The sequence below is a fragment of the Lissotriton vulgaris genome, chromosome 4_1, assembly GCF_964263255.1.
Source record: "Lissotriton vulgaris chromosome 4_1, aLisVul1.2, whole genome shotgun sequence".
NCBI lineage: Eukaryota > Metazoa > Chordata > Amphibia > Caudata > Salamandridae > Lissotriton > Lissotriton vulgaris.
In genome coordinates this window covers 760479403-760494678 of record NC_141691.1, presented here as the reverse complement: position 1 = coordinate 760494678, position 15276 = coordinate 760479403, and the positions used below count along the sequence as shown (strand labels likewise).

The window sequence follows — 15276 nt, the reverse complement described above, 5'->3', positions numbered from 1 at the left end:
TGGAGAGATGTTATTAAAGATATGATATCCTATAAATCTGTCTGCCAATTATTCATGTTTTTTTGCTACATAAATTTAAAACAAAAAAGTGTTTCTCAAAGTGGTCCGCCACGTGGGTCAATCAACATATAACAAGAAACTATTAATGTGAAACGTGAACCACTTTGTAAATGTAGACTTTTGGAAACCAAGAACTTACATCTTTTGTGGGACTACATGCTGCATTTAGTCTTAGAAATGATTCCCTTTATAACATTTTGCATAGCAATACGACAGAGAAGAAGCTGCTGAATGTTGTCAGAATACTAAGTCGACCAAGCTAGTAGGCTTCTGCAGTGGATCAGAGGGTTAAGGCTTAACAATGGCTAGCAAGACTTTGCCAGTTACCCTCTGCATGATGGCTGACGTAGTTAAAACACCATTTCACTCTACAGTAATATCTTGAAAGATCAAACTCGGGGTCATAGTAGAATGACAAAGATATGCTGATTAACCTAAAATAAAGCCAGCAACTAGAAAACAAGTAAATGTGAGTTACAAACTCACAAAGCTAATGGTAAGCAATGAACGGAATACATTCCCAGGGAAGCTTTCAGAATGTCTTACGAAGTCTTTAACAACTAGACAGGTGTGCTACCTGGTATGCTTTAGAACTAAAAAACGTAAAACCACAGAAACTCACCAGTTATAATTCAGTGAATTAACTACAACTTGCGCCCCTATCATGCACTGCTTCTGATCTCACATATTGAATCTTTGTGACATGTTAAATGACATCGTTGATTTGGAATGTGTGCTCCAAAATCCACTACTGGCTACATACCACACCCTTACCCTTGGTGAATTTCAGGGTTTTTTGTGCTTACACTAGTTTTTGTCTTATTTTAACACCTATGCATAACATCACTTGAATGTGTTTTAGGTTTTTTTCAGTGGAAATATAGTGGAGAATGTGTAATTCGAGTTAGGTCAGAGTTTCCATTGAAAGAGCACTTTTGTTTCTTTAATAACTGTGTACTGTTTGACGAATCTGGAAAACAATTCCCAAAAAGTTGAACCACCTTTGCTCCTTTAAGAAAGTTTAGCACTGATCCATCAAGCAGGGTCCAAAAAAAAGGAATGATGGAGGAGGGTCTTAAAACTATGATTTCCCATGTTAATTCCTAAGGGAAACTTTGCTCTTCGATAAAAAATACAGCTGAACAAAATAACATCACGTTTGGCAAAATGTTAGAACCTAACTCAGAAAGTGTGCTTTTTATGCTGTGGAGTAAATCCGCTTTGCCACCTTTGAGAAATGTGGTTTTATAGAGGGGTTTGGCTTTAGCATGATGGGGTTAAACCTCACAAAATGTTAAGTACACCTAGACGAATGGTTCCAGGGGAGTCACATGGACTCCTGGGGAAATAAAACAATTTAAAAATAGACCACTGGGATCAGGTGAGGAGCTTGTTCTCCCATGGGTCATTACAGTACTGCAGTACTGGTGCTGGTACTTCAGAATCGAATGAAGAAATTGTTGCAGCTGCCATTACAGAACTCAAGGACTCAGTTCCCAAGTTTTGCAAAGGGAAAGTCCTTTAAGTCAATAAAAAAATATATATTTTGTGTCATCAGAACTACAGCAACCCCTGTGGTACAGTGATTATACTGGTATTGGTACAAAAAACATGGTCAACCCCTACTGAGTATGTTTAAAGGTCATGTGCACCAGGGATTGGCTGCTGCCTGTAAATTGGGAGCAGGCCTGGCTTGTATATTCTGGCTTGTAATCAGCCAATGAAAAGCAAACTATAGCACTTACCGAAAACATAATTTTGAGCTGCCATCTAATTGGTTGATTGCAACTTGGACTTTGCAGTCTAAGATAATGCTCTAAGCAGTCTATCAGAACCCGTGGTGCTGTAACAATTTTCAGAGTGGGGGCCCTGCCATCAATGTTGCATCATTAAGTCATAGGGGTTATGACAAATCCAAGGGCCATCACTGTCATCTCTACAAAGGTTCTAGGAACTTTCTGAGGCAGTGCAGATTGTTGAATATTGCAGAATGTAGGGGTGTCGCATGTAGAGGTGTTTTAGCTCACACTTGGGTTGTAAGCATGGCTTTAAGGAATTATGCCTTTGTGCTCATCTCAGGAAGTTATGTAGTGTATTTTAAACTACGGGGAGTTGTCCATAAGGTCTGGCAGAAAGCATCTGATCAGTACTACTGGCATAACTGCCAATTGTGATTTAAAATAGCAGCTCATGTAAAACTATTAAAAGGGTTCCCACTAATATGAATAGAGTACGAAGCTTTTTGAGGGTGTTTGAGATTTGACAAGAGGGCAGTCGATTAAAAGCTATGTAGGCATTTTGTTTGTTAGGTAGATGAATACCAAACAGTAAAAAGAGGGTAACATCCACTAAATGTGGATGGTTTGACATATCTGCTATGGATCTAGTATGTGGACAATGTTTATGTCCATTACCGCTTGATTTGTGATAGAAAGCGATGCACAAGTGCAAAGTGTTGAATTACTTCAAGTCCACAAACCCTATAAGACAATTGCACAATAACTGCATGATGTTATTAGTGATGCCATCAACGATTTGATTGAAGGTGACATGCATGATGCTATATGGGAGGTCATATGCAGTGCATGACAGCGCACAAATTACAGCTATTTCATTCAACTTGCAACAGTGCAGTACTGTGGGTGAAGCTTGAGCAAAAGGTACCATGGTACCTCACGGAAGGGACACGCTGGGTCCTGCAGGAGTACCAAAGTGCCAGTGGCATGTAAAAACAAACATTTTGGACTCTTACAGCATCCCTCTAGGCCCCTACTCCATAAGCTCCTAGAGATCAGGTGCTGCCTGATACCTTGGACCCTATTATTTAACAGTTTCAGGACACTGGGACTAAATCCCCGAGTACGGTTATGATTGCTGCAACATTTTCTTCTTTGATGCAGCAAGTCAATCAGACCACTTAGTCCCGGGGGATCCGTCCTAGTCCCACAGTGCAAAAATTGGGAGAAAAAGCTCCCATGGGGAATCAGAGAGCCCTATTTTTTTCTAAATTTTGGAACCGAGGGTCTCCCACAGGATGAAGCATCAAAATATTCCTACATTGTTAATCCCTTGAAGCCCAATCCGAGCACCTCTTTAAATAAAAGATGCTGAATGGAGTTACACCAAATTACAAAAAGTTAATTTTTTGAGTAACGTTTCAATTTTCTGCTAATCATACAGCACAGTTTCCTAAGGGAATTAATGGGTAGATGCATCAACGTTGTCATTTGCGATTCCTTATTTGCGAAAAATAAGGAATCGCAAATAAGGAATCGCAAATGGCAATGCATCATTAATTTCGCTATTTTATTGAGATTCGGTAAAAATCGCAATTTTTACCGAATCCCAATAAAATTGCGAGTTTCAAATAGCGAATTCGCAATTCCCATTCATTCCTATGGGCTGAAATGCCCATAGGAATGAATGGGAATTGCGAATTCGCAATTTGAAATCGGAATGCAACAAAGCCTTTCAAGGGTGGAGAGGGGGGTCCAAAGGACCCCCCCCTGCACCCATGAAATGCACTTTTACATGTGAGTTACATACACACATGTCCTAAGGACATGTGTGTCTGTAACGTAGACGTTTAAAAAATGCATTTTTATGCGTTTTTAAACATTTTTGCAAATTACCACGAAGTTCAACTTCGTGGTAATTTGCATTTGCAATTTGTAAAATCGCAAATGTTTTGAGGATGATGCATTGCATTTAAGGAATCGCAAATTTGCGATTCCTTAAAAGCAATCGCATTTTTGGAACTCGCAAAAAATTGCGAATTTCCAAAAATGCTTGATGCATCCCAGAAACCAATTTAGGAAGTGCAAAAGGCCGATTTTTGCGAATCGCACCGTTTGCACTTCCTAAAAAGGTTAATGCATCTAGGCATAAGAGAGTTAACTTGGGAAATAAACCTTTTTCATGCTCCTAGTTGACGGATCGGTGCAAAACGTTCCAGGATGAAGTTGAGATAGTGGAACTTTGTTTTTGGAAAGTTTCATGCAGATTTGTTGATTGGCTCCGAAGTACTACTGATGTAAAGGTTGTAAAACTTACCTCTGATGCTACCCAAGATGTAGTGAATCCTGATGTAAGGCTTGCGATGTAATAGTAGCATACTCAGGAAAACCTAGATTGGATGAGCTACTTATGCTGGGGCTTGAAAAACATAAAAGCTCTAAATGCCGTTCTGGGGAAGGGATTCTGAGCCCACTCAGAACACAGGTGCTCCCAAAGGAAGAGAACAAATGTACAAGTAGAGAGAACTGTTGAATATCTGCCCAAACAGGCATGACACAGAAGGGGAGACAGAATGTTCCCTTAGACAAAAGAGTACTCAGGGTCCAGGAAATAGATGCAATGAGAGCATTGTGACATCTTGTGGTGTGCAAGTAAGAGCAATGGAGCTGGTCCCTGAACATAAATAATTGTTAGAGGGTGACAAAATCAGGGAAACAGTAACCCAGTGCATTACATGTACACAGTGGTCGAAGTGGGTGGGATTGGCAGGTTACGGAGTGCCCCAACTTTTTAAATTTAGCAGAATCCATTCCCCTACTTTTTTCATTTTAAAAATGTGTCCCAGGACGGCAGAAATAGCGAAGGCCTTTAGCCTCTTAAGTGCTGCGTCGGGGCGTTGGCCGACGGCAGCACTACCTCCCCAGTGTTGCGCACGACCATTGGACGTCCATTCAGCACTAGTTCCAATGGACAGCGCAGCACTGGGGAGGGATGTTTGCGCGCATCTAAGGTGTTATATAAGGTTCGGCCGTTTGGGCCCTTCGGGGATGAGCAGGGTGGGCAGAGAAGGAAAAGTACTCGGTCTTTTCCTTCTTTTGACCAGAGAAGACAAGGGCAGAGCCCACTTCTCCTGCTCTGTCGCTGGCAGCTGTGTCACACCCCCTCTTTCATTCTCTTATTTCCTCTCTTTCTGTCTCTGCCTCATTCCTCCTCACTTACTGAAACCCGTGACTTCAAGAAATGGTTGTTTCCCCTTTCTTTTGTATCCTTTACTTCATTCGTTTCCTTGGGAAATGGATCCAATAAGAAGAAACACTTTTGCTGGAAATCTTGTCTTTTTCTGAAATTTTTCTATACCAAATGGCAGCCTCGGGATGGAGAGAAAATGAGGTTTAAAATACGAAAAATAAATAAATAACGAAATAAAGCAAGACAGAGTTGTCGCAAAGTGGACAGATTCAATTTAATCACTCCCAAACACCTTAGCACCACTTTACAGAGTTTGTCAGCAAAGCGCTACTTTCGTTTTCTCGTCTTTCTTATGAACATCATTGTTTTCCCTAAGTGGGGAAGTGCACTGATCCTGGAGGTACTGCAATACCTGGTTGATGCGTGGAGTGACATTTAATGTGGTCCTTAACAGCTGTTTTGTTTTCCTAACTTTGGTTTATAAAATGTGCAACTCTCTTTCATGGATGTGGTGTTTTTAAACTATACTGCTTCTACTTTGTAAGTGTATAAGCAATGGACATTGAAATGGGTCCCTTCGGGCCCTGTAGTCCGACTAATGCCAAACAAATACAAAAAATTGGAATGTTTTGCTCTTTCTGGCCAACACCTTTGACCCCACCCACTGACCCAATCCTTGGGTTATTCTCTCCGTATGATCCTCCTCCCACAGTTCCCCTACTTTTTTCCCCACTTCGGCCACTGCATGTACACCAAGAAAACAACAACAAATGATACATTTTTCTAGCCTTGATGCCTCCTCTTACCAACCAGTGGGATTGTACAGCATGTTACCCCTTTGCCATTAATGCTCATCTGTTTACCATGGAAGAGTATCTTTTCTTATATTGGCTTAACTCATTATTGGTTAAAATAATGGATACATTTTTACACTCATTCCAGTGAGGATATATTCCCCATTACAGCTTCGTATTAAAGGATGTTTCCCACTCAGATCGTGTAACATTGACCGACATATCCTTACAATGGCCCGATGCTTACTCAGAGTCACAAGGCATAACAGGTGAGAGCAGTATGCCTACCTGTTAACTTCACATGTAGCAGTTGCTAAATAGATGCTTATATGGTTTACAGGGCGATTCCATGGCCTATGTGGTATTTTCACATAATCTGAGTGAAATACATGATGTAATAAGTGCCTACTGTTAGATCTGGGGGTCTCCAGTTGGCTGAGGTAGGTACCTTAGACCAAATAGGACCCTTGCTTCTACGTCAGAGTAAGAAAGATATACGTTTGTCGATAACCTCTGCTCACTCCCTTGGTAGCTTGGCTCGAGCAGACAGGCTTATCTTCAAAGGTAATGCGTAAAGTATTTGTACTAACCCTCACAGAAATATATTGAGGACATCACAAACGGACTCCACACTAGTTTAGAAAAAATAAAGTATCTTTACTAAACTTTAACAAGACCAAAACGGCAAAAAGGTTTCACATAAATATGGTTACTTAATTGAAAAGGTTTGTCTTCGAAAGTTCATTACAGATCAAGATTACGTAGTAGCCACCGGTAGCTCCACTGGGGCTACCCCTGCGTCAACAACACACACGGGTCCAAAGTTCAACACAGCCTGTGGGACCCGCAGCGGCTGGGGTAGAGTCACACGGACCCTCGGCAACAGTACCTTGGACAAAGATGGTGATGATGATGCACGGCGTCAGAGGAGAGCGATGTCGTCTCCGGCCACTGATGACGTCAGCAGTTCTCTTGAGAACAGAAAGCGGATTCTGCTCCTCTCGTGCTTGCACAGCTCCTCAATGATGCAAAGGCCTTATTCTCAGCTTCAGGCCCTCCTCACAAAGGGAACTCCCCCCAGCAAGGAAGTTCGGGGGTGCTGGCGGTGAAGTTCTTTTGTGCCTGGGATTTCGTAACAGGAGACCAGCTCTACTCTTGTCCTTGGGGACGCTTTTCCCTTCAGCCAGACACTGCACTTCAGCAAAGTCGTCTTCAAGTAGGGGGTCACAACTGACAGCTGAGTCCCTTCGTCCGCTCCTCAATGGCAACAACAAACTGCAGGCCAACCCCAGAGACACAGCAAGGGCAGTCTTCTCCTGAGTCTCTTCAGCGGTTCCTCGACGGCAGGGATTCCTCTCGATCACGAAGGTAGGGAATTCAGACTTGTCCCATTCTCTGGGGTTTCTGTTGGTGTACTTATACCCCATCAAGGCTTTTATCTCTTTGTGTGAGGGGTCTAGGACCCAGTTCGAACCAGTTTGGGGTGCCCTCGGCCAGAGCCCATCGTCGTCTCTTTGTGCAGGTGTGCCCGTGTCCTCAAACGCACCGCAGGAGGTAGAGCCAGCTCGAGGGGAGGCAGGCACAGCCCTATTCAGGTCCGGGTGCTACACCTCCCACCACTCTAGGTTTCAATCAGCCTATTCAATCCTCCCAGGGGCCACGCACTTCACACCAGACCCTGTCACTCACAAACCCAGACGGTCAATACACACAACAAGCCAAGGACAGCTACTTTCTAAAAGTACTGTCCTCAAACACAGAATTCAAAAATCATCTAGCCTAAAAGATGCGTTATTGAATTCAGAGTTCAGGGGTACCAGACTCCGACTCTATATCTTGCTCCTATGGGAAGATAGGTGGGTAACCATTATACGCAGCCTTCCCCATTCTAACCTATCGGGCAAGATAGCCCCTCCATTGTAAAAGATCACTTGGCGGTCCTTCACTACCAGGACATGTCACCCACACTAGGACATGTCTTGCCTTCCTTATGTACTGCACCCTGCCCAGAGGGTACCTCTGGCCTACTATAGGGGTGACTAAAGTGCACCAGAGGGGAAGGTTAGGCCTGGCCAGGTCGTCGGTGGACACTGGCCAGGTCGTCGGCGCAGTTGAGAGACTGCGCACAAACACAGCGGTGGCCGGCCCGGGACATCGTTTCCGCGCTACTTGTGTGGGTGGCACAACCAGTGCTGCAAGCCCAATAGTAGCATTTAAGTTACCAGCCCTGGCACGCGTAGTGTACTTTACTAGGGTACTGCGGGTAACACAAATCTGCCAATCATGGATAATCAATTACATACAATTTCTCAAGGGAGCACTCGCACTTTGGCACTGGTCAGCAGTGAGAAAGTGCCCCAAGTGTCTAAACAAGCAAAATGTAATCTGGCATAGTGTCAAAAATATAGGGGGTATAGGCAAATAGTCAGGGGTAACCACGCCAAAAGATGCCAAGTCTAACACCTACCATCATCATCTAACCTAACTTCTCAGTGCATGTGCATACTTCTTTTATCATTTTTGCACAATATACTGGCTAAGGACTGTCATAAGGACTGTTTTGTATAATGACATGGTGAGTGTCCCAATGAAACCAATCGTCTGTGTGCCAGCATGCATGGAGAAGCACTTTAATGTAAAAATGGGAATCGTAAGAATGCATTGCGTGTTATGTGGTACCAAAACTTGACCATTTTGACATTTCACACCTTACATCCTGGCATTATAATACAGGCATTGCAAACCAATTAACACCACATGGGATTAGAAATCATGCAATCTACAGGTTTGGGATTCAAAAAGTGTGTACATTACTTACCACTGTGCTGCTGCTGCTTTTTCCAGCTGGAAATGGAGGTATTGATAGATAGTCTATAGCACCCTCATCTGTAGTCCGTTCAGCTGGGGTGACTGGAGTTGGGCTGGGTGGATCATTCTAAAATGTACTGGCCCTTGAGCAAGGTCGAGTACCATATAGCCTCCCAATACTTGTGGCACTCTGACCCAGGACAGTGGTAACCCCATTGTACTGCAACACCTGGCAAGGTCCTCCAAGATGTCCAGATGTGCTTTCTATCTGCCCCTCCCCCATAAATCTCAGATAATGCTCAAAGACCCCGTCCCTGATCAATTTCACTTCTTTCGGAATAAAATTCTGAGCTCTCTCACCTCAGCTGTTTTGAAGGCACTAGAGTCCAGATTTAACAAGATTTTGTGTCGTCCTTGTGCCATGCCATACCTAAGTGGGATTTATCAAGCCAGCCTTGCATGGCCCTGCATGGCTTGATAAATCTGGAGTAATGCAAGGCAGCGCAAATCTCTGCTTTGGGCTGTTCTTCCCCAGGGAGGCGTTCCGTGGGTGGATGGAACATCGGTGTTCCCACTCATCTACCAAGGGATTTTGGCGCATTTCCAGATTTTCCATGATTGGTATACCTGGAAATGCATCAAAATGCTATGTCTCCCCAGGTGAGGCGCAACGAGGACAAATATCTTTATTGCTCCTCGTTTTTTCCTCTATCTCCATATGCTGCATTCTGTAGCACACATAGAAAGAGAAAATGCCTCTGAGGATTGTTTTTGTGCAGGAATGTTCTTTAAATGGCACTTATAAGTACCTATTGTCCTAAATCCTTTGCTTTACAAAGCATGCCACCTGACCAGTATTTAGCTACCTCTCTGAGTTTTGTTATTGTTTCCAGACATGTCACACAACAACAAACACATATACCTAAAACAAGCAAAACTTATTGCCTTTGCCAGTGTTTGTTTGCTGTATACGATAATATTTTTTTAAACTGTGATTTTGTTGTGATTAGTTAGATTTTTTCAATTATGATCACCACGAGACTGTGAATTAAACCTGACTAATGTTTGTAGAAGAAGAAATGGCCATTGGAGTGTCTTAGACACTCTCCCTCTCCCCTTCACACCAACTTGTGATGTGATGTAATGTGAGAGAGATTTATATAGCGCACAAATACCCAAGGGCGTCTAGGCGCTCATAGCAGCAGAAGAGGGCATGATTTCCTAAAAAGGGTCAGTTGGATTGAGTAGGTTAGTTTGAGAAAAGCCATGTCTTTAACAGCTTTCTGAATCCAAGTAATGTTGGACAGCTCATGATATTTATTGGAAGGGAATTCCATAGTTTTACTGTCCCGAAGACAAAGCTTCTTCCGCCCCAGTTGGCTTTCCTGTATTTTGGCGTTTGAAGAAGTTTGCTCTGTGCTGAGATGTCTAGGGGGGGGGGGTGGTACCAGATAAGATGTTGTTTCAGAAAGACTCGGCCCATATCATGTAGTGCCTTTAATGCCAGGCAGAGAGCCTTAAAGTCTATTCTCTTTTTCATGGGGAGCCAATGGAGTTTTTTTAGGCCTTCTGAAAATGGGCTGAAATTTAGAGATGTTTAGTATTACTCTGGCAGCTGCATTTTGGGCCTGCTGGAGCTTGGCCAGATGTTGTTTTTGGATGCCTAAGTATAGAGCATTTCCGTATTCCAGTTTAGCCAGTGCTAAAACTGTACTAGCGTTTTTACTACCTTTGGAGGAATTAAGGTGCGTATTTTTCATATGGATTTTAACGTCAGGAATGTCATTGATATGACTTTATTGACCTGATGTTGAAAGGACAGTTTGTCATCAAAGGTGACGCCCAGGTTCCTCACTTTTTGAATTGGGGTGGGGAGCGCACCCATATTATGTGGCCACCAGTTCTGAGCCCAGAAGGAAGTGTCTGATCCAAATAGCAGATCCTCTGTTTTACAGCTGTTTACCTTCAGACAATTCGATCCCATCCATAGGTTTATGTGGTGCATACATTGTCTAAAGTTATCTGCTGTATCTTTAGGGCTGCTTGAGATTGATACCACAATTTGGGTATCACCGGCATAAGATATTATTTTAAACCCGTGTTTCCTGATGATGTAGGCTAGAGGAGTTACGTAAAGATTGAACAACGTAGGGCTCAGTGCAGAGCCCTGCGGCACTCCACAGGGGAGCGTAAATTCCTCTGAGCGGGAATTGTCGATCTGGACATATTGGTTTCTGTTGTTCAGATAAGATTTGAACAATGTGAAGGCAGAGTTCTTGACTCCTGCTTCTTCGATCCGTTTGATTAGTATAACATGGTTCACGGTGTCGAAAACCGCCGACAAGTCCAATAGGATTAGGGCGGCTCTGGCTCCTGTGTCTAGAATTGCCCGGATTTCTTCAGTTGCCGTGACCAGGGCGGTTTCTGTGCCGTGCCCTTGTCGGAAGCCATACTGGGAGGAGTCCAGTATGTCTGCAGAGGAGATGAAGGCTGTTAATTGAGAGTTGAGCACTTTTTCCAGTTCTTTAGCTGGAAAAGGGATTCTGGCTATCGGCCTGTAGTTACTGGGTTCATTGGGATCTGTGTTGGCCTTTTTTAATAGAGCAAGATTGACACTGTTTTCCATGCATCAGGAATGATGCCAGAGGTTATTACTGCTTTGTAAAGTGGGCTAAGTAGTTCGCTAAAAGTCTCTGGTGCCATGTGAAAAATCATGGTTGGACATGGGTCTGATGGTGCTCCAGATTTAATAGATTTGATAGTTTGAGTGGTTAATTCAATGCTTGGTGGATCAAAGGAGTCTAGGATGAATTTGGAGGGTAGAGTTTTTGAAGCGGAGATGGTTGTTGTGTCATCATCTTCGTCTGAGAGAGACTTATAGATGGTGAGCACCTTGTCCTTGAAATATCCTGCAAGTTGATTGCAGAAAGCCTGACTGGTGTCTGTTACTATTAGTTCTGGGAGTTTGATAAGTTCCTTTAAAGTTGAGAATAGTTCTTTACTGGAATTGCCTGCTTGTTGTATTTTTTCTGAGTAGTATTTACTTTTTTTAGCCATTATTATTTTTTTATAAGTGTTCAGTGATTGGGCATATGTTTCTCTGTCTGCAATAGTATAGTTGCCTATCCATCGCCGCTCGGCTTTTCTACAAATATGCTTCTGTGTGCACAGGGTCTCGCAGAACTTCTTCTGCAGTCTCTCATGTGTTAAGAAACCTGTGCCATCTTTTTGAAATCCTCCATCTGCATAACTTACACTTTCCCACAATTACCAATGGCACCTAAGCGACTATCGCTCTGTGTGAAGACAAGGACTGGATGTGCGTGTAACCTGCACAGACCAGATCTAGCACTGCCTTCAGGGCCGGATTGGCTGTCCCGGGAATTGGGCGTTTGCCCGGGAGGCCTGTTTCAGCGGTGGGGATTGGTTTTGTTACTGGGGGTCAGTTTTGCAGGTGTACTGCAATATCGGCCCCCAGTAACAAGAGCAGCAAACAAGCATTTCCAAGCTCCCGGGGTGAGGCAGTGCTTCCTCAGGGGCTGGTCCTAAAATAATGCCATGGCTGATTTGGGTTCCCAGTCCAGCCCGGACTGCCTTCTGCCTCAAATTCAGACTTCTCAATTGTGGCCGTCATAAACAGCCACCCAACAACCTAACTCCCCCAGATTCCTCAGGTGACTCAGTTCACATTTTGCACTAAACAGGAGTCATGGGTTGCAGGAAAATAAACAACCACCGATATGCATCATCTTGAAAAAAGCAAACACTCCAAGGGAAAACAAGTTGAAGTAAAACGTGAAATGGAAGCAGAGATAGAATTGCTGACATGGAATACCTAAAGGGATTCTGCAGTCATATTGAGAAATAGATCAGTCTTTTTGCCTGTAACTTAGGGACAAGACTACAGAGCCCGACAGGGAACCGTTTCAAAGTCAGTTTATAATTACTGCTAGGTCTGAGACCCAACAGGACCCAGCCCACTTAAAATCCTGCTCTGTGGGAAGTGGTGTGGTGTCCCTTCAAGTACATCTGGCAGATATGTATAGGCCTAGGCTGACTGGATGGATGTCCTGAAGTGAGGCCCCACTCCTGCCCAGCAGGGGATGTAGTGGGCTGCAGTCTGCCCCTGCACATTAATCCTCTACACTATTTCATGAGGAGTCAACCCTATGACTAAACACACAGATCTCTCAAGTAAGTGAATTAACCAGCAGAGTTATTTTTACTGCTGTAAGATCTTCCTGGGAACACCAAGATCTGTTCAACAGATGCCTCAACCCAAAGCTATCTTAAGCCTTTTTTTACCAATTAAATAATCCAAAACAGATATACTATCACAGGGCTCGACAAATCTAAAAAATCTTACTTGACCTGCAGGTCGAGTAAGAACACTTTTCTACTCGATCTAACCTCAATTGAACTCGACCCACAAATTGGCACCTTGCACTGAAGCAGCAGATATCACTCGCCAGGCCGGTCAAGTAGGCCTGAAAACTGGCTCGCCCATGAAGAAATATACTCGCATTTGCGAGCGGTCGAGTACATTTGTCGAGCCCTGTATCACATTGTTGCCAATGTATTTGGAGCTCACAATTTATTTTAAAGTAAATTAATAATTTGGCTGTGAAATTCCGCTCAATATAACTCTACCTCTTAGGACTCCGCCCAGTTATTCCCAATGCATGGGTTTCAGGAGTATTTTTTTTTAATTTTGTTGCAATTTTATATAGCGCGGACATGGCCCGAAGGCATTAGAGTGCTTTGCAACACATATGATACAGGGGTTACAGTAATAAACTCGGATGTTTACATCAGTGGATGTGCACAGGAGTTACCACAAGAGACAGTTACAGCAATTGGGCAGAGGACGTACACAGTTAAAGCATCGATTTGGATGGTCGGACACTATAATTAAGGCTCCCTGTTTTTCATTTTCACTGATTTTTACAGATAAATACAGACAGAAAACCATTTATTTTCCTATAAGTATTTATATGTAAATGTGGATAAAAATGGAAAAATGGGCCAGATGTATCAAAGGGTTTCAACCATTCAGTGTCAATGGGAAAATGTGTTCATACATATGGCCCTTAGTTTCTTTTTTTGAGTAATTCTAAATACTGTCTGTCATGACTGTCAGGCCAATAGCTGTGTAGATTTACAGGTAAGGGGTTACAAAATAAAAAAAAATATTGTTATGAGGCTACAACGTCAGTATATATGCAAAAGGTTGACACTAAAATGTTCATATTTCTTATATGTGCATTGAATTATCATCTGTCAGACTTCATATTATTAAAATCGGTCATACATTCAGAGCAGAGTTTACATTCATTGCTTAAATACATGTGGAAATGTACTATTTTTGCTTCATTTGTCTTACAAAACCTGATATAAAAACGGACAAAATACAGATAAAATTTGTAAAAAACAAATAAGGATAAATACAGCCGGAAATGTCAAGAATATAAATACCATAACACTGGGAGCCCTAACTATAATGAAGGCAGATCCAGGCGCAGTGGAGAAAGGACTAAAGTCTGGTCCACTTCCAGCACAGGTTAGTATGATTTTAACACGAGACAGTGAACGCAGAAGCAGTTACGTGTGCAATATTAGACGTCTTCAAATCCCAGCACTCGGCTGGTTAAACTCGAGGCAGTGTATATTATAGCGAGAGCAGCAGTATAAACAACAGCCTCTGGGAGCGCCGGGGAGGGGAAGAAACGCCCGTCACAGAAGTTCCAGCAGTGGAAGTCGCGCTTCTAGACTCTAATAAATATTGGAATATATTCGTCATCGCAGAGAGTTAAAAAACACTACTAATAGGCAAAATATATTAAACAGGCGATTCACCGCTCCGTTGTCCTACCTGAGGGCTGTTATGTTTCTGTATGAGGGAGGTTTCTGGCTTCCTGCAGGCTCTGCGAGACTGAGAGAGAAACTCAGCCGCAGGCATCGAAGGAGGCGGAGACACTGCTTCTCTTTACCAATAGCAAGAAAAGGTCTGATATGGGCCGTATAGAACGCGATAGGAGGCGGGATCTTTCATTGCAGAGATGTTCATTCATTATCAGCAGACTTTTTGGGAGATATTTCAACACCAAAGAAATGACCCAAACAAAGACGGAAAGATGGAATCTTTTCTTGTGATTGAAAGAAGTGCATCTCCCCTCTGAAAGTTAGGTTGGCTCATATTTTGAGGCATTAAGCTGACCTGGATGTTTTAGTGCATCTGTCCCCAGACTGGACCACCAGGTAGACCCTATCTTCTTCAGCGGTCTCTTTCCCTATACCTCTTAGGGTGACAACTGGCATGGGTGCACATTCAGGACAGCGAGGGTAAAAATTCAGGACAAAGGGTCAAAATAAAAGACAGATATTCGGGACAAAAAGAATGTTTTACAGACACATCAGAGGCGGTCGAGCAATATTACATAAGTAAATAGACAACCAACAGAAGTACAAGTCAAAATAAGTTTATATTAGGTTGAGACAATCTTGCGCTGCATCTGTTGTATGCGCAAGTGAAACTTAAACACCTGCGTTGCATATTCCCCCTCAAAAAATGAAGAAAATATCTCTTCTCAGATCTTACATGCCCCATCTCCCTCATTGAAGAAAAACACCTGATCCGATCAATCATCCAAAGGAGATGTGATGCGTAAAAGCTAAGAGGGCTGTGGGA

At 43.0% G+C, this 15276-nt stretch overlaps 1 protein-coding gene across 1 annotated transcript in view; it reads right to left on the bottom strand.

Annotated features, from left to right (window-relative positions):
* Positions 1 to 14570, bottom strand: part of SERPINB1 (serpin family B member 1) — an 82179-nt gene extending 67609 nt beyond the window's left edge. Inside the window, exon 1 of the mRNA XM_086965071.1 lies at positions 14461 to 14570. Within this exon, the coding sequence (XP_086821197.1) occupies positions 14461 to 14547 (87 nt within the window). The 5' untranslated portion in view covers positions 14548 to 14570. The remainder of the gene's footprint in view (positions 1 to 14460) is intronic.
* Between the last annotated feature and the right edge of the window lie 706 nt (positions 14571 to 15276).